General features: G+C 39.0%; 1 protein-coding gene across 1 annotated transcript in view; it reads right to left on the bottom strand.

Moving 5' to 3' along the window:
- The window catches only part of LOC308609668 (putative helicase senataxin), a 61,255-nt gene extending 44,364 nt beyond the window's left edge, over positions 1–16,891 (bottom strand). The window contains exons 1-8 of the mRNA XM_081223389.1: positions 16,711–16,891; positions 15,260–15,470; positions 13,179–13,288; positions 9,444–9,663; positions 8,551–8,670; positions 5,715–5,886; positions 5,493–5,580; positions 1,831–4,995 (exon numbers count right to left, since the gene is read on the bottom strand). Coding sequence (XP_081079515.1) covers positions 1,831–4,995; positions 5,493–5,580; positions 5,715–5,886; positions 8,551–8,670; positions 9,444–9,663; positions 13,179–13,288; positions 15,260–15,470; positions 16,711–16,887 — 4,263 coding nt within the window. The 5' untranslated portion in view covers positions 16,888–16,891. The remainder of the gene's footprint in view (positions 1–1,830; positions 4,996–5,492; positions 5,581–5,714; positions 5,887–8,550; positions 8,671–9,443; positions 9,664–13,178; positions 13,289–15,259; positions 15,471–16,710) is intronic.
- Positions 16,892–18,895: the final 2,004 nt, after the last annotated feature.

Raw genomic sequence — 18,895 nt, 5'->3', positions numbered from 1 at the left:
CAAATACTGACCTAAAAATTACAAGACTACTCCATAGTGAGGATGGGAAAACAGGAGAGGTGTGTGTGAACACAGGGCTGGGAAGAGAGGGTACTTCCTGTAGTGGGTAATTACAGAAAATGTCTAGTACTGAAAACTTAACAAGTCAAAATAGTGGCATGTTATTTAGAAATATGGAAGTAAATAACAAAAGCATCCCTCAAGGATCAAAAATAATTACTTGGGGAGGTGAGAGTGGCTGATTTTTTTTTTTTTTAATAATGGGCCTTCCACAAGTATTTGACTATCTTAAACTTTGTGTATATACAAACGGAACTTGTGCTCATTCTGTTTTGAAAAGGTTCTGGCTACAGAAATGTCCTGAAGGAAGAAATCTTAAAGATAAACATATAAATACTTCTGAACTAAGGGAAAAATAAAATCACAAATGTGTCCTAAATTTAAGGGCTATGAATGGCCTCTAAGCAATTTAGTGTTTTCTGGAAAGGATAAACGTTCAAGAAAAAAAATAAGCTCCAAGATGAAGAAAATCTCTGTATATTCCCCAGCTTATTTAACTGTATACACTGTTCACTGAACTAACGATTTTGTAAGGTAAGAAAATCATTCTTGTAATACTATTTCACATTGTTCTTAAGGAGAGAGACTGAAGAGCCTTTATCAGTTAGTTGTTTCTAATGGTTCTGAAACACTAGTAAAATAATTCTTACGACAATGGCTGAAATTTAGGGCATAAATTGACACCAACTTGCCTCTTTGTGCAGTACATCTCCTTTGCCTTTAACAATTCTAAGCTGGATCTTTGCAGTCTCTCTGCCTGCGATATACTTCCTATGGCCAACTCCTTCTGCTCACTCTGGTCTCGGTGTGAATACCATCGCTCACAGAGGCCGTCTCACCTTTCAGTCTCAAGTGCCTGCTCCCTTTTGTTCTAGATCATTCTAGAGCACTCTAGAGCCTTTTGTCCCGATCTGAAATGATCATTCCCAGAAGGCAGAGGCCTTGTCTGTCGTGTTCACCACTTTACCCCCGCCAGGTCTGTGATAGTACTGGGCAAGTATCAGGCACCCGAGGATCTGCTGACTGAATACGTGGGTATTTACCTCAGTGCTCTTGGTTTTGAAGAGTCTTGTTGCACACTCACCTTTTGGGTTTTTGTTTTTTAACCAATTTGAAAAAAAGGAAAAATCGACCTGCTGTGAGAACACCAAAAACATCCTTCAAAGTGCAGGTGGATGTTTACACTAAAGAATTACTGTTTTTCTGAGGTTCAAATTTAACTGGGAATCCTATATTTTTCTTGGCAATCCCAGTCAGGCAGTAAGAAAGAGAGAAGAACCAGAATGGGATGTGTTGGGGTAGGGGGGCAGCTAAAGGCTGCTATGAGGCCTAAGAAGTTGGGAAGACAGATGAGAAATTTGGGATTTACTGCTTTGTGCTGACCAGTGTAACTTGCCCTTTGCTACCTCCTCAAGAAAACTTCAGTAAAGGTTTACACTACTTTTCAAAAAAATAAACGCAGATGAGAGACTATGTCCTCTGAGAAGTCTTCCCTTATTTTACACCGAAAAACGTTTCCTCCTCCTGTGCCACCTCTGGACTTGGTAAACTAGCACTCTGAATTGTGTCTGTAAGCTCCAGAAGGGCAGAGTTTAAGGGTTTCCTCTGTATCACCGGCATCTAGAACAGTGTGGGGCACAATGTCTGTTCAACATGAAATCTACAAGCTACATCTAAATCAAAATGCGATCAGTTATTTTAGCCGTACTCAGCATGGTAAAGAAATGTAATTTCAAAGTCTGAAGGTATACGATTAGAACATATACTTACAGTTTCAAAAGTATTCAGGATCATCAAAGGGAAAAACACATTAAAATAATCTCTACCATCTTGAAATCTCACAGGCACAGGTCTTGTGATGGACTGACAAAGAGTTGAAGGGGGTCCGCACTGATCAAAGTCCACAAACATTGCGTATTTCCATTTTAAGACCTCTTTAACGAAGGTGTCAGAGATGGACTGTGCTGACAAGAAAACGTTTACCGGAGAGGAAGGTGAAAAAGATCCGTTTTCACAAAATGGAACTTTGTAGCCTTGCCTGTTGGAATTATTTGGAGTATGACACTGGAGAACGTTGCACAAACCCTTCATTTCAGCCACTGGCTTCTGAGACACCACAGAGACTGGCTGTGGTACTTTCAAAGCAGATTGTACCCCACTTGACTTATTTTGCAGAGTTGGTAAGAGTGCTGACGTATTTACCAAAGACTTGTAAAGACCAGCAATTCGTGAAGTACTACTGGAGGTAAATATCTTAGCAGTGGGAGGTCTCGAAGGTTTAGATGAAGAGAGAGGCAAGCCAGGTCTACGAAATGTATCTTCATCTGCTGCTTTAGCTTCAGAGTGTTTGGAACAGTATTCACCCTGGTTTTCCAGTGTTTCCACACAATCTTTGTATTTACATTTTGTGCTACTCCAAGATTCCAACTGAGGCCGACTCACAGAATCTTCTTCTACCTGGACTCTATCTTTTCCATGAACTACTTCAATGAGTTCATCATTCTCTTTCTCCATTTGTGAACATAAATCCCTATCTTCTGGATCACATTGTGTTAAAAATATATTATCCTCCTCTATGTCACTGTTGCATTCAGGTTCTCCCTCCTTCAAAGCTGCCTCTGCTGCTTTTTTAATGACCTCTTCAGGTACATAAGCTGGACCATAACCCCAATCATCTGTGATATCCCCTACATGAGTCAAGCACGAATTCTCTTCATTCTCTTGAACTGAATTCTTGTTGTCTGGTCTCTGATCTTGCCGAACTGAAAACACTTCACATGGACTTTCAAACTCAAAAAAATGAGAATCCGATTCCTCAAACCACAAAAGGGACCTTGTATTTTCTTCCTTTATTACATTCTGTTCCACATTTGTGTTAGCTATTGAAGTATGATGCTCTGGACATCCTTTCTCAATGCACGTCTTACCCTGTTTAATGTGTTTCTTAAAACCCACAATTCTTTCATCATCATCATCATCTTCATCAGATTCTGAAATAATAATGACGTGTCCAGAGCAGGTTTCCCTGACACTATTTTGGTTGGCTGTCAAACATCTTCTATCATCTTTAACTTTTCTTTGTAGCTGGGATAAACTTCTTTGGGTTGAACCTGATGGGAACTTAGTAACACTGGCTTGAGCTATTAAAGATAGTATGTGGAGGTCGCTGTCTATCTGAGAATCTGTTAAAGGGTCAGACTTAGGACTGATGCTAAGGACCTGTTCTCTTAAATCAGAAGAAAACTCAACAGTACTCTTGCTAATTCCCATATCTCTTGATTCAAGTCCAGTCACAGGATCTTTAAAGGGAGGTGTTTTCTCCACAAAAATATTGGTCATTTCTGTGAATGAGACCAAATCTTTATTACCAACATGACATTCTAGTATTTGACGACTGATATCAGGGGTGGAGAAAATGCCCAACTCTTCTTCCTGTACTTGTTTCTTTTTCAGCAGTAAACTGTTTTCAGGTTTTTGTTGTCCATTTTTATCATCCAGAACACCACTAGGGCCTAAAGAGAGATTGTGTATGAAGCCATCTCCTTTCTGAGCTCCTGTATCTTTCTTTGAACAGAAACTTTCAATGCTAGATACAGTCAGGTTTTCCTCTAAAGTGGTACTTTTCCTGTCTTGCTTTTTCATTACATGCAATAACTTAGCACAGATTTCATCTTTATGTGCCTTAGTGTTTGCTTTTGAGGTTTTGCCAAGAGCATCATCCTTTAAAGAGAAATCCTCATCTGATGTGGACACTTTTTCCAGAGAGTCATTGCTAGAATCAGTCAACAAACCTGTTGATGTGATTATTCCTCTGTCAAATACCTTTTCTGGACCATTTCTTGAAGTACAATTCTGTGGGGTATATGAGGAATTCTCTTTTACAGACTTATGCTTCCCTGTACTTACTTTAACTTGGCCTCGAGCTCTTTCATTCACAAGCCTTTTACTACTCGGCTTCAAGCACAACTCAGCTGAGAGACGGTCTTTGAGTTTCAAATCTTTTAGATAAGTTTGCTCATTATCCTCTTCTATGGCATTATGTGCCTTGCTGAAAATACTCTCTTTCACTTGACATGCATCAGCTTTCATCGGTTCTTTAGAGAATGTTGGGCTGGAGTTTTCCAGACAGTGCCTTTGTTTTTTAGACTTCTTCCCTGTTTGTTCACTTTCTTCTTTATTGTAAGATGCAGGAGGTGTTTTACATGGAGGAGTCAGATCCACAGATGTGCTACACTGAGGCACTTTGAATTTTATGTTTCTAATAATTTGCTTTAAACAAGTTTGTAACTCATGGGTTTCCTGACTAGTCAACTGCCAACCTAAAGATATATTTCCTCGTAGGTATAAGTTGAGCTTATCCCAGAATCGCTTACAAAGAGTCTGCTGCCCAAGCTGATAGCCTTCTTTAAGGAGACTTCTGATCAGCTGCACACAAGCAAGTTGTACAGAGTTAGATGGCACTGAATGCAGTGACAGAGATATCATTGTTGTGCCTTTGGAGCAGTTTCCAGATGACTTCTCAGAACTCCGAGCAAACGCGGTGGTGGGAAGCTTGGCACATTTTACGATGGCTTCCACCCACTGCTGGGAACTAACCCACAGCAAATGCAAACACTTTTTATTTCTATGCAGTTCAATCACTGACACCAAAATCAGAAGGAAAAACTCAGTGACTGTGTCACACACGGCGTCCGTCTGGTTGAGGACGTCTTTGACTTCAGAATGCAGATGATGAATAACCTCCACTATATAAGCCACACCCAGATCCTTAAGATCCATGAGGGACTGCACAAAGGGGATGAACCACAGAAACGTGCTGTTATGAACACGCATGTCTTGACCGATATCTGACTGAAGCACATTAGCTAATGTTTCCATTTCTTCATACATGTTAGGACAATAATCTGGGCAAATGGCTGATCTCCACCCTGAATCCTAAAATGAAAGAGATACTGACATTCAGATAAACAAGCACCATTCATGACAGGTTTAACACAAAAGTTGCCAACAAGAAAATACACTGCTCAACTTTCCTGTGTTGATGTACATATATGGACCCCCAAGAAATTGAAAACAGTCCAATTTTGAGGTGAAGCTTTCATGAAAAGGTTAAATTTACAAAACCTCCATGTACTCTGGACCTCTTTCCTTCAGTTGGTTTTGATTTCTAGTCATGTGATTTATCTCCCTCATGCCATAAATGTTCTACCCTTCCAAAATGTACTTAAAAATTAATCTCCCAAACTGTGCATGCTCTCATTACAGACCATTTTTCCTCATGAGCTACTGTTCAATCAGAAACTGTTTTATGCAACAGTTGATTCAGAATAGCTACATATCATAAAATCAGCAATGCAACTAACCACATAAAACACTGACTATACAATATAAAGGCAATACAATATCATCTGAATTCTCAAAATGTTTTATACCTTTTTGGTCTTTTCAGGGTTATAATTGTATACCATCTGGCTGCAAGTCACCATATCATCTAAATATGACTCCGGTTCTGACTTGGTCCTTAAATATTAAGAACAAATAGAAATTACTGAAATGAAGGGTAAAAAGAAGAGAAAAATCCTACTGTTAAAGTCAATTATAGTAGACTTCCTCATACAGATTGTTGGAAATCCTGACACAGGAACTGAACGAACCTCACAGAGCTGTTCCGTATGTTCTGGATCTCTTTCCTGTAGCTCACATTGTTGATAATGGTTTGAAATGCCTCAATAGGATCAATCAGTTGACCCCAGACCTTAGATCCAAGACGATCCAGAATCACCATGAAACAGTGTAACGCTGGCCAGAAAGGATCCACACTATCATCTGAAACACAATGGAGTAATTTGCCAAATTACAACACAATTAGAGAAAGGGACTAAAATATATTGAGAATTAAGCATTCTTTACCTGGGTAGCAACAAAACTGAAAGCAAAGCAGGAAGTAATTTAAAGTAAAGTGTTGTCAACTACAGGTTTTAGAAACCTGGCAAACTTTTAAATAATGTCTGCATTTTTTTTTTAAAGCAATACACCTCTGTTAAGAAATCTTGTTGTGTGGAACAAACTGAGATAGTCCAGATAAACTCAACTTTCTCACCCTATTTGCCAACCTGAAAGAATCGTTCCTCCTCTGCTTCTTCCAGACCTTTATACTCCCATCCTTCAATAAATAACAGAGGTAAAGTAGAAAAAAAAAAAGGGAGAGAAAGAAAAACTTGGTATTTTCAGATCTAAACAAAGTCCATGATATGAGAAATCCTGAATTGTGTGTGTCATTCGGTTGGAATAAAGGACTGAACCCCTCATCCACTGGATAAGCAGAGATACATACTCTTTATCCATCCATTCTCAACATGGCTTTGTTGTTATCTCCATTCCATCCAACTGGCAGGAATTCCCATTACTCACACACTCTTATGCCCGGTCCTTCCCCTCTTCTCTACATGCAGGGGCAAAACACTGCCCTGCTCAAAGACCTTCACTTGCTCCTTAATGTCTTCTAAGGAAATTAGAAGCCCTCAGTCAAGCATCTGTAAGATCTTACTCTACTCTTTCTTTCCAGATTTATTTTTGACACTCACATAAAGATACACCACCTACAGAAAAAAACAGATAGCTGGCTTTTTCCAAGTGAGAACCAGAATGGCTTCACTGTTAGCACCACCTGTCATCTTCCGCAGTATTCTTAGGAGGCAAGTGCTCTAACTCACCCAATTACTGTCAACCTTAGAACTTTCTGCTTTATTTCCCTCAGGGCTCTTAGAGTCTACTTTTTTTTTTATCATAGTCGTTCGTGTAGAACTGCTCATATACTTTTTTATCCTCTACTGAAGCTGTCTTATGTCTAGGAAGCTCTCAAATAAGGAAGAAAGTCATTAGTTAGGTGAAGACAATTATGGAATGTTTCTTAAAGAGGGGACTTCCCTGGTGGTGAAGTGGTAAAGAATCCGCCTGCCACAACATAGGCAGAACACTCTATGACATAAAAGACCCTTTTTGACCCACCGCCTAGAGACATGGAAATAAAAACAAACAAATGGGACCTAATGAAACTTCAAAGCTTTTGCACAGCAATGGAAAATATAAACAAGATGAAAAGACAACCCTCAGAATGGGAGAAAATATTTGCAAATGAAGCAACAGACAAATGATTAATCTCCAAAATTTACAAGCAGCTCATGCAGCTCAATATCAAAAAAATAAACAACCCCATCCAAAAATGGGCAGAAGCCCTAAACAGACATTTCTCCAAAGAAGATATACAGTTTGCCAACAAACACATGAAAGGATGCTCAACACCACTAATCATTAGAGCAGTGCAAATCAAAACTACAATGAGGTGTCACCTCACACCAGTCAGAATGGCCATCATCAAAAAATCTACAAACAACAAATGCTGGCGACGGTGTGGAGAAAAGGGAGCCCTCTTGCACTATTGGTAGGAATGTAAATTGATACAGCCACTATGGAGAGCAGTATGGAGGTTCCTTAAGAAACTAAAAATAGAACTACCATACGACCCAGAAATTCCACTCCTGGGCATATACCCTGAGAAAACCATAATCCAAAAACAGTCATGTACCACAATGTTCACTGCAGCTTTATTTACAAGAGCCAGGACATGGAAGCAACCCAAGTGTCCACCGACAGATGAATAGATAAAGATGTGGCTATACATACAATGGAATATTACTCAGCCATAAAAAAGAAATGAAATCGAGTTATTTGTAGTGAGGCAGGTGGACCTAGAGTCTGTGGTACAGAGTGAAGTAAGTCAGAAAGAGAAAAACAAATACTGTACGCTAACACTTACATATGGAATCTAAAAAAACAGGTTCTGAAGAACCTAGGGGCAGGACAGGAATAAAGATGCAGACATAGAGAATGGACGTGAGGACACGGGGAGAGGGAAGGGTAAGCTGGGACGAAGTGAGAGAGTGGCATGGACTACCACATGTAAAATAGCTAGTGGGAAGAAGCCACAGAGCACAGGGAGATCCGCTTGGTGCTCTGTGACCACCTAGATGGGTGGGATGGGGGTGTGGAAGGGAGACGCAAGAGGGAGGGGACATGGGGATATATGTATATGTGTAGCTGATTCACTTTGTTATACAGCAGAAACTAGCACACCATTGTAAAGAAATTATACTCCAATAAAGATGTTAAAGAAGGAATCTGTAGACCCCACTCGCTGCAACTAGAGAAAGCCCATGCACAGCAACAAAGACACAACACAGCCAAAAATTAATTAATTATTTTTTTCAAAAGTAAGTTAACTTCCTTGGGCTTCAGTTTCTTCTTTTATGAAAGTAACGTGCCGAGTTAAACTCTAAAGGTCCTTTCCAATTAAAAATTCTGACTCTGTGACCAAAACCATAAAACGGTCATTCTTTCTTTCCTCCACATCATACACCCAAGTTCTTACAGTGACACTAGTATTTTCAAAGTGCACCATCATCACAATAGTCAGCAAATAAAGTTTATTACCATCTGATTGCCTCTCCATGGCGTGAAGTATTGATTGCATAAAATCATTCTGTTTGTTTGAGCCCAACAACAGTGAATCCATGGTTTGCTCCTCAAGAATGGTCAGCAACATGCAGATACCTGTAAGATCACGTATAGTTTTCTTGAATTGATTAAATAAAACTGTTCTAATGTCTTCTCCAGTTTAGTTGGCAAAAAGAATAACAAGGCAGTAAGATGAAACCAAACAGTATCCAGTGCCTCAGACATTGAAGTCTGAGATATTCATATACAACTCCTCCTCCTAAGAACAGAACTTTAGACTGAATAAAAAGGGAAACTGGCACGAACCTGGTTAGAAAACCATTTCCAAAATGACTACCACACAATTTGCATCTCATAATATCAAAGACCCCTTAAATTTTAAGATCACTATATTTCAAGTACCAGTCACTGCCAAATATACACATGACTGTAAGACTCTGAATCAATGAAGTAGGACAGAACTACTTTAGGTCAATATACAACTTGATGAAAACCAAAGTTAGTATCGCTTTCTCCCAGGAAATATTTTACAGATGGGAAAAGAGGTATTAAACCTCTGTTTCAAGAGATCAAAACCCTATTAAGTTCAGCTGCTGTGCTAATACGGTAACATCTAATACTGCCTTAAATAAAAGATCTATTTGCCATACTTGAAAATGTACCTCTTACACAGATGATTTCTAGGATAAGAAATGTTTAAAGACAAGATGTTGTAATAGTCAATTTAATGACAGAACAAGAATTGTGAACTATGAAATCCTTTATTTAGCAATTTTGATCAGATTACCAGAAGAGATCCCTTCCCTTGCAGGATAATCATAAGAAATATTGGAAAATACTAATTATATGTGTGTAGGAACAATACTCACCTAACCAATAGTTTTTGTAGTTGGCAGTATCATACATGTGTGAAGGCAGAAGAATCAGTTTACCCTTCTCAAGGACAGAAGAAGTATCAATGTCTGGACTTTCGAAAAGCCCCAACTCAATAACTTTAAAAAGGCAAGTCAAAACCTCCTGTAAGTCATAATAATCATCTCTGTTCACTTTCCCCAAGTTTCTTGCTGTCAGGATAGCCCAACGTGAAACCTAAAAGTGTAACACATTCATTACTTCATTTAACACACAATTGTCTACAGAAAGAATACAGTTAAAATAAGATTCTCTACAGATTACAGAGGACACAAGATACATCAAATACTTTAAAAAAATCATTGCACCGTATATCTTAAACTTATACAGTGCTGTATGTCAATTATACCTCAATAAAACTGGAAGAAAAAAACTATCATATAGAATAAAGTACTTTAGGAAAAATACATGATTTTCAGACATTTAAAGGAAATAAACCAAAAGGTCCATGATGACAGAAAAAAAAAAAAGACGGAAGATACTAATTACAATTGAACTTTGAACAACACACAAGGGTTAGGGGCACCTACCCTCTGCGTAGTTGAATACACTAATATAATTCGAATATAACATAGTTGGCAGCCCTCCATATCCTGGTTCTGCATCATGGATTCAACTAACCTCGAACTGTGTAGTACTATACTACATGCTATTAAAAAGAATCTGTGTATAAGAGGACCCATGCAGTTCAAACCCCTGTTGCTCAAGGGTCAACTGGAATGCGACATGTGAACCTTACTTGATCCTGATTTGATCTAACCCTGATAAAGCATTTTTGAGAGAGTAACTTCCACTCAAATACTGACTAGAAATATATTATTATTATTATTATAAGTGTGTCGATGTAATTGTTCTTTTAAAAGAGCACTTACCTTTTTGATACACAAACTAAAGTATTTTATGGATGAAATGCTCTGATGTCTAAGATTTGCGGTAACTAAACAGGAGTAGAATACTGACCACATATGGATAACAGATGAAGCACAGTGATGGATATATGGGGGTTCACTACACCAATCTATTTTTGTATGTTTGTAATGTTCCATAATAGAAAGCTAAAAAAGGAAAAATGAAAAGAGAAACCTCAGAAGAAATCAAAGGTCACCTCTACATGGCGATATAGCATAGGGAAGTGATTTTAAATTTATTCTGCACTACAAACTGAATTTAGTGATCACAACCAACCTTAAAAACTAAATAAAATTTTAAAAAAAAATCAGTGGGCGTCCTTCATAGTAACAGTAAGTACTGTTTTGTGAAATGTTTAGGTCACGTATGTCTATATGTGTGTGAACTCGATGAAGAATATTTTTACTTAGGTTATGGGCAGAAAAGTTTGCAAAACATAGAACTAGTGGACAAAAGAATGGGCTCTATGCCAACATAATTAAGTAATGGATTTTAAGCTATCGAAAAAAAATACAAAGGAATCAATGAGTCTATAACTTATGATAAACAGATGAATAAATGAAGAGCAGGGAAAATGGCTCTTGACTATAGTATAATCAATGTCAAGTGCTGACTGGTAAACGTGTAAAGTGCTGGGGTTGAAACTATTTTGCAATCTTAGAAAAACTGGCTCAGGGAAGAACCATCAGGTAATGCTAAATTTAGGAGAACATTTTGGTGAGGAGTAAGGTATTTATGTGATCTTAGAGTACTTAAGAAATAGACATTGTACAGTGAAGAAACTGGACAACACCTCAACTAGATGATCAAAATTAACATCACCATGAGAGGCCGGATGATATGGCATGCCGTATATCTGACAGCCTGAGAAGGACATAGCATCCTTCACTTATGTAGTATTCCAGTTGGAACGTATAACCGAAGCCTAACCATGCGCAAGCATCAGACAAACCCAAAATGAAAAGCATTCTATTTTTTGTAAATGGGAGGGAGGCAGAAATGACTATTCTTCAGAAATGTAATTGTCATAAAAGACAAAGATAGGCTGCGGAAATGTTACAGATTAAGGGAGACTAATGTAACACAACTACATGTAAATCCTGATCCTGGTCTGGATACTGGAGTACAGGGGGAAAATGCTACAAAGTACACTGGATCACACGACACAACTGGAAAACAGACCTTACTGTGTCAATGTTAAAGTCACTGAAGTTTATAATATTGTGAGAATATACTTATTCTTAGGAAATATACACTGAAGTATTTAGGGGCAAAAGGCTATGATACATGCAACCTACTCTCAAATGGTCAGAAAACAAACAGCTTTGTAGTTAACTGAAAGCAAATGATAGAACAAATGGAGTGAAACATTAGTAATTGGTGAATACAGCTAAAGAATATACAGGTGTTTTCTACTTTTATTTATTTTTGAGAATTTTCTGAAAATTTTAAAGTATTTTCAAATAAAAACTTTAAAAAAAGCATTAGGGCTCTGGATCAGGCTGCCTATATACAAATCCCAGTCACCATACTAGCCTGTGTAACTGTGGTTAAGTCTCCTGACTCAGTTTCCTCACCTACAAAAACACATATATAATGAAGAATACAGTCATTCCTGGCCCTGCAGACCCAGTCACCCAGTCTGCAAGTGCTTGGCCCAGGTCCTGGTTGCTCAGCTGGACCTGCTTCCTCTACTGCTTTGCAGCTTTAAGAAAGCCAGTCCCGGAGAGCAGCTGGCTGTACTTTCTGTCAGTCTTCTTTCACAGGCAGGAAAGCCCCACCTTTATTTTAAGCACAGGCCTCGACTCTGGTTCTACCCTTGCCTGGAGTAGACTTGTAATTCTTATTATCATGCACAAACTCAGTCCCCTGCTACCTACAGCCACCCAGGCCGACATACAGGTTTCCACCATGTATCACTTTGTATTTCTGTTCCATTACTGGTCCAAAGAAACATTTACCCTTTAAAAAGTGGGACTATACCTTTTAGAATTCCACTTTTTGAATTCTTTTCTATCATTGTTTGGGTTTGGCACAAAGGAGACAGAAATTCACCACCATTCTGACTGGAAACCCCATTACCGTGTTCTTTCTTCGCCACTTAAAAAAAAAGCCTCTTTACTATCCTTCTATTGGCAGAGCAACCCTTCGTGGCTATTGTCTTAACGTTGTAACTCAGTTCTAAAGGCCAATGTGCACAGGTCCTACTGCACACGCTGCCTCGCCACATGATGTTAAGTCCTCAAACTCGAGCAATCAGCTCAAAGTCAGGTTCCAAGCCTCTGGTGTTGCTCTCTGCTTCTGTCTACCTACTGTTCTGATTCTCATGTTCCTCCTCCTGTTTGGCACCTAAGAACTGAATCTCCTTGTTCTCCCCTCTACCCCATCACCTGTTAAAAATCTCATCTATTAGCAAAATAATTATTTCAAGTGTTTTGACTGGTATTTCCATGTGCTTGGAGCGGGGCAGGCAAGCAAGAAAAGCAAGAGAGAACTCTCCTTCTTCGTTAGTTCAGGTCAACACACTGGAAGTTCAGGTTATTCCCTCATTTGTCTTTTAAACTGAAGCATCACCTGTCAGAACTGTTTCCCTACTCTTTTAACCCTCTTCTTTGAGCCCCCCAGCACCCCCTCCTGAACTACAGTAATGCTACAACAACAAGAGAATAACTTTGGCAAATATTTTAAACAAAGTACACATCAAAAACCTCTATTATAGTTATCTGTAATATAGGTGCAAAAATAAAATATCCCCTCTTCCACTGCCTAACACTCACACTCACCATTTCATTGGGATGGACCAAAAACAAATAGATCCCTGGATGTTTGTCAAAAACCTGAAAGGAGCAGTTAGCTTGTTCCATCCGGCAAAGTGCTTCAACGCATAATTCATCTAAATAGAAAAAATAAGGCAGTAAACATAAGACATAAATCTTATCAACGTATCAAGATTCCCTAAATTTGGCTCCTTCAGTTGCTCTGTAAGTAAATGAAAAGTTGCTCCTTTTTTTTTTAAACTGAGGCATAAAAATGCTGTAAATGTAGGAATGATATTTAGCTGCTGAAAGACCGGTAGGTTGATCATAGTGTGTGCCTATGAATTGCTCTGACTTTCCTAGTACAAACATCTTTTTTCACACTGGGCATAATTATCTCCAGAGAGCACCTTCTTAGAAGTATGGCTATAGGTCCAATTCCATTAGCATTTTACATTTTGATCCATGAGGACTTTATCTTGTACCACAGGGATAAAATCAGCTTTGCCCCACAAATGGCTATTTTGTCCTACTCTCAGTTACTGAGTAATCCATTTTCTCCACTGGTTTGAAATGCTATCATCAGCAAAGAGTAAATTCCCCAAATATATTCGGTTTACTTCTGGAGTCTCTACACTGCTCCATGAGTCTATCTGTACCAGCACTATCTTAATCCCTGTTGCTTCATGGAAATTTCTTCATCACTCTTTCAAAAGTATACTGAATAGACTCATACGTTTACCATATCAGATGAATCAACTTTATTTTGTCAAGCTTCAAAGAATATTGTAGTGACAGTGGTTAGCTTTGGGAAGGAGGGACAATGACTGGAAAAGTAAGAGGAGAGCTTCTGGTGTGTTGATGATGATTTGTTTCTGACCTGGGTGCCAGCTACACAAGTATGCTTAGTTTATGAAAAATCAAGCTTATATAGTTTTCTGGATATGGTACTCTTTAATAAATGTTTGAAAAATGACTTGTTCGAATTTAAAAATCTAGTTATTTTGAATTTATTTAGAAAGAACTGATTTATCTAATAAATCTTTAGATATACTTTTCAATTTACTGAAAATACAGAGGATAGAGAAACAAGTCAAATAACATGACAAGGAAGAAATCAGAAAAGTCCAGGAAGCACATTATTCTTTAGGGCAACCATCTGGTCTCAGCAAGTCAAAGTTATGACAAAAAAAAAATCTATCTATCTATCTATCCATCTATCTATTTATCTAACTATATCTATACCTGTGCACACATACGTAAAAGTAAACTATTCTGGATTAAAAGAGATGTAAGAAATATGGAACCAAATGGAACCAAATGCACAGTCCCTGATTGGACTCTAATTTAAATAAATCATCCAAAAAACACATTTTGCAACTACTGGGAAAATCTGAATGTGGACTAGATACAGTAGTGGGTGCCTTAAAGGTACTGTTATTTCGTTAGATTTGACAGATCAGGAAAATGTCTTCAAGAGATTCATATTAAGAAATGCAAATATAAATGGCCAAAATCTAGGCAGACATAATATGCTATGCCATTGTGATTACTGAAAACTACTACAGACCAGTGGTTCTCAACCTGGCGATTTTGTCCCCCACTGGCCCTGACCCCCAACTCCCAAGGGACGTTTGGCAATATCTGGAGACAATTTTGCTTGTCACAACTAGGGTAATGGGGAGAGCAAGTCACTACCAGCATCTAGTGGAGAGAGGCCAGGGATGCTGCTAAACATCCTACAATAAACAGCATGTCCCTCAGGAACCAAGATTTATCCAGTCCAAAATGTCAACAGTTCCAAGTATGAAAAACCCTGCTACAGACAAATTCCAAGAATGAAAATTAATTGAATGGATAGAAGAATAAATATGTGATAAAGCAAATACAGCAAGGTATCAGCAGCTGTACAATCTATGTGGTGTGTATATGGTATTCACTGTGTAATTCACTTTTCTAGGTTTGGAAATGCTCAAAATAAAACGTTTGGAAAAAAATGTATCCTAAGTATATGTTTAAGAAACAGATTTTCAATATAGATAAACCCAAATTCTTACAATTCTTAAAATATAAAAATGATACAACTGTGAAACACCCAAGATACTCACTAACACGCTCATGTAAAAGCAAATAAGGATATTTCAGTATTTCAAGAAGAGCAACTCGAAGCTTATTTTTAAAGTCTTGGCCAGTAAGGTCAAACAGCTGTGCCTCTCCATTGTTGTCTACTATATATAACTCGTCATCGTCTCCAATTTCTCCCTTCATGGCCTTTTCAAAGTGATTTATGAGACGTGAGGTTTCTAATTCCCATAAAACCTACAGGAAAAGAAAAACGGGCAGTGTGCTTTATATCTTATTAGCAACAAAATATACTGGATGTGACGATCCTTCTAGAAAGCCTTTTCCTAAGCATAAAAATTCAGAAGTTTAAAGAAGTACCAGGGCTTCCCTGGTGGCACAGCGGTTGAGAGTCCGCTTGCCGATGCAGGGGACACGGGTTCGTGCCCCGGTCCGGGAAGATGCCACATGCCGCAAAGCTGCTGGGCCCGTGAGCCGTGGCTGCTGAGCCTGCGCGTCCGGAGCCTGTGCTCAGCAACGGGAGAGGCCACAAGAGTGAGAGGCCTGCGTACCAAAAAAAAAAAAAAAAAAAAAAAATTATATTAGATTTAAAGAAAACAGTCACTGAACATAAAAGTGGCTTTTATGATACATGAACATGAGTACATAGAGCATGAGATGTTTACAACATTGCTCTTGCAGAGTTTTGTTATCAACAGCACTGTCAACTATACTCTATTGAAAAGGAAATGAGAAGTTGGAGCTTCTTTACACAAGCTGGGCCTTCTCTGACTTCCCTCCTACGTTCCAGCCATAGGTAATTACCTTGAAACATCAGCTTTAGCATAAAGGCATTGGTTAGCTTCATCGCTAGGCAACTTTGTAAACATAAAGTTTTCCTCAAAATGTTCATAACTTATCATCCCCTCCTCTCTTCTATATTATTATACGTAACTCTATGGTCTGTATTCCATTTCTCACCAGATAAATATAATAAACCAATATTCAAAGCCACATATTTAAAATTATATGTTTCACTTTGGTTCCTGTGAATGAAAAAAAATGTTTGTCTTTATTGATTTATAGCACTTAACATTAAAAAATGAAGAGAGGGGAAAAAAAGAACTATTAGCCAATAAAAGAATAACCCAAGCCATTCAGATACCTGGCTGTTAAGAAAGTCAAACACAACGACATTAAAACATGAACCCCAAAAAACCCCATACGTCACTTCATTTCATGAAACTGTTTCACATCAAAATGTCTAAAAGTGGAGGATTATAAAATTCTGCTTTAGATTTCAATTCAATTCCATCAATCAATAAGCATTTATTCAGCACCTACTATCTACCAGGCTATGAGTTACGTACTACACGTATATTAGCATTCACAGTTTAAATCACGTTTTCAGTTCCCTGAATGCTTCCAACAGAGTTTAAATTTATTCTCTTCCTAGTTATCAAGCTCTGAAAAATACTGCCCAATTAATGTAAAGTACCTTATGTAAGAATGGCAATTCATCCCTTGCTTTGTGGTATTCCGCCACACATTCTAAGCAGTAGCAGAGGTCTTCATCAGCTGTTTGCAATTCACTGGAGTGGGTCTTGGATGCATAGCGTTGCAGGAAGTCAATGGTGGAAATACCACCTGGTGTACACCAACAACATGTGCTCATTCTGTACCTGTATCCAGAAAAGAAGACATGGAAAGACTAAAGAAAAAAAAAAAAAAACACAACACTTCAGGCCTATTCTGGTGGAGAATGGGTACATTTCCTACTAATGATCATGTCTTCAACTTACAATGTGCCTCGACCACATCCAGAACATTCTGCTGGCCAGCTTATCAATCACTGGCTAAACTCAATCTGAGCTTACTCGTAAAAACTTTACCTGTGACACATGAAAAATAATGAAATGAAAGCAGTTAGTAATAAACATCATAAGGCAACATACAGCTGTGTTATAAAGCCGGCTCAAAACTATACAGTACTGATGGGAAATTATATACAGAGACATAGAATTATCAATGTTTTCAAAGTACAGATTTTGGAGTGTTCTAATCATGTACTGGAGTCAAGTGAGAAGCTCAGGAAACCTTTCACATTCCCTGAGGCCCTGCTCCCGAAATCCCTGGAAACCTTAGAAATCCCCAAATATTAGTCCATACCAATAACAAAAACTCATATAGAGAAGAATTTTCTCTTGGTTTGGAAGTATATATACACATGACTTTGCACATGTGTGTATGAACTGCTGCCCATAACTCACTGCTCGTCAAGGCAGTATAAACTGTAATGGCTGCAAATATAATAGCTACAAAACTATTCCTACTAAGTTTGAAACGTACAGTTTTCAACTGTCTCCAATTTGGGGTTTTATACTACCATCAGAGCCTCCACCATCCAAACTCAAGTAAAAAGGGTTAAATGAAATTAATTTCAGAGATTGGTTCAAGATGGCGGAGTACAGGATGTGCACTCACTCCCTCTTGCGAGAGCACCGGAACCACAACTAACTGCTGAACAATCATCAACCGGAAGACACTAGAACTCACCAAAAAAGATACCCCACATCCAAAGACAAAGGAGAAGCTGCAATGACGAGGGGCACAATCACAATAAAATCAAATACCATAATTGCTGGGCTGGTGACTCACAAACTGGAGAACACTTATACCACAAAGTCCACCCACTAGAGTGAAGGTTCTGAGCCCAATGTCAGGCTTCCCAACCTGGGGGTCCGGCAACGGGAGGAAGAATTCCTGAAGAATCAGACTTTGAAGGCTAGCAGGATTTGATTGCAGGAATTTGACAGGACTAGGGGAAACAGAGACTCCACTCTTGCAGGGCACACACAAAGTAGTGTGAGCACTGGGACCCAGGGGAAGGAGCAGTGACCCCATAGGAGACTGAACCAGACCTGCCTGCTAGTGTTGGAGCGTCTCCTGCAGAGGCAGGAGGGGAGGTGGCTGTGCCTCACCGTGGGGACAAGGACGCTGGTGGCAGAAGTTCTGGGAAGTACTCCTCGGTGGGAGCCCTTCCAGAGTCCGCCATTAGCCCCACCAAAGAGCCAGGTAGGCTCCAGTGCTAGGTCGCCTAAGGCCAAACAACCAGCAGGGAGGGAACGCAACCCCACCCATCAGCAGATAAGCAGATTAAAGTTTGACTGAGCTCTGCCCACCAGAGCAACACCCAGCTCTACCCACCACCTGTCCCTCCCATTAGGAAGCCTGCACAAGCCTCTTAGGTAGCCTCAGCCACCAGAGGGCAGACAGCAGAAGCAAGGAGAACTACAATTCTGCAGCCTGGGGAAGGAAAACCCTATTCACAGAAAGACAGACAAAATGAAAAGGCAGAGAGTGCTTTGTACCAGATGAAGGAACAAAATAAAACCCCAGAAAAACAACTAAATGAAGTGCAGATAGGCAACCTTCCAGAAAAAGAATTCAGGAAAATGACAGTGAAGATGACCCAGGACCTTGGAAAAAGAATGGAGGCAAAGATCGAGAAGATGCAAGGAAGGTTTAACAAAGCCCTACAAGAATTAAAAGAAAAAACACCTAGAAGAATTAAAGAACAAACAGAGATGAACAATACAATAACTGAAATGAAAAATACACTAGAAGGAATCAACAGCAGAGTAACTGAGTCAGAAGAACGGATAGGTGATCTGGAAGACAGA

The sequence above is a fragment of the Mesoplodon bidens genome (genome assembly GCF_964165515.1).
Source record: "Mesoplodon bidens genome assembly, chromosome: Y".
Classification (NCBI taxonomy): Eukaryota; Metazoa; Chordata; class Mammalia; order Artiodactyla; family Ziphiidae; genus Mesoplodon; species Mesoplodon bidens.
The sequence above is the reverse complement of the archived record's forward strand: the minus strand, read 5'-3'. Positions and strand labels throughout refer to the sequence as shown.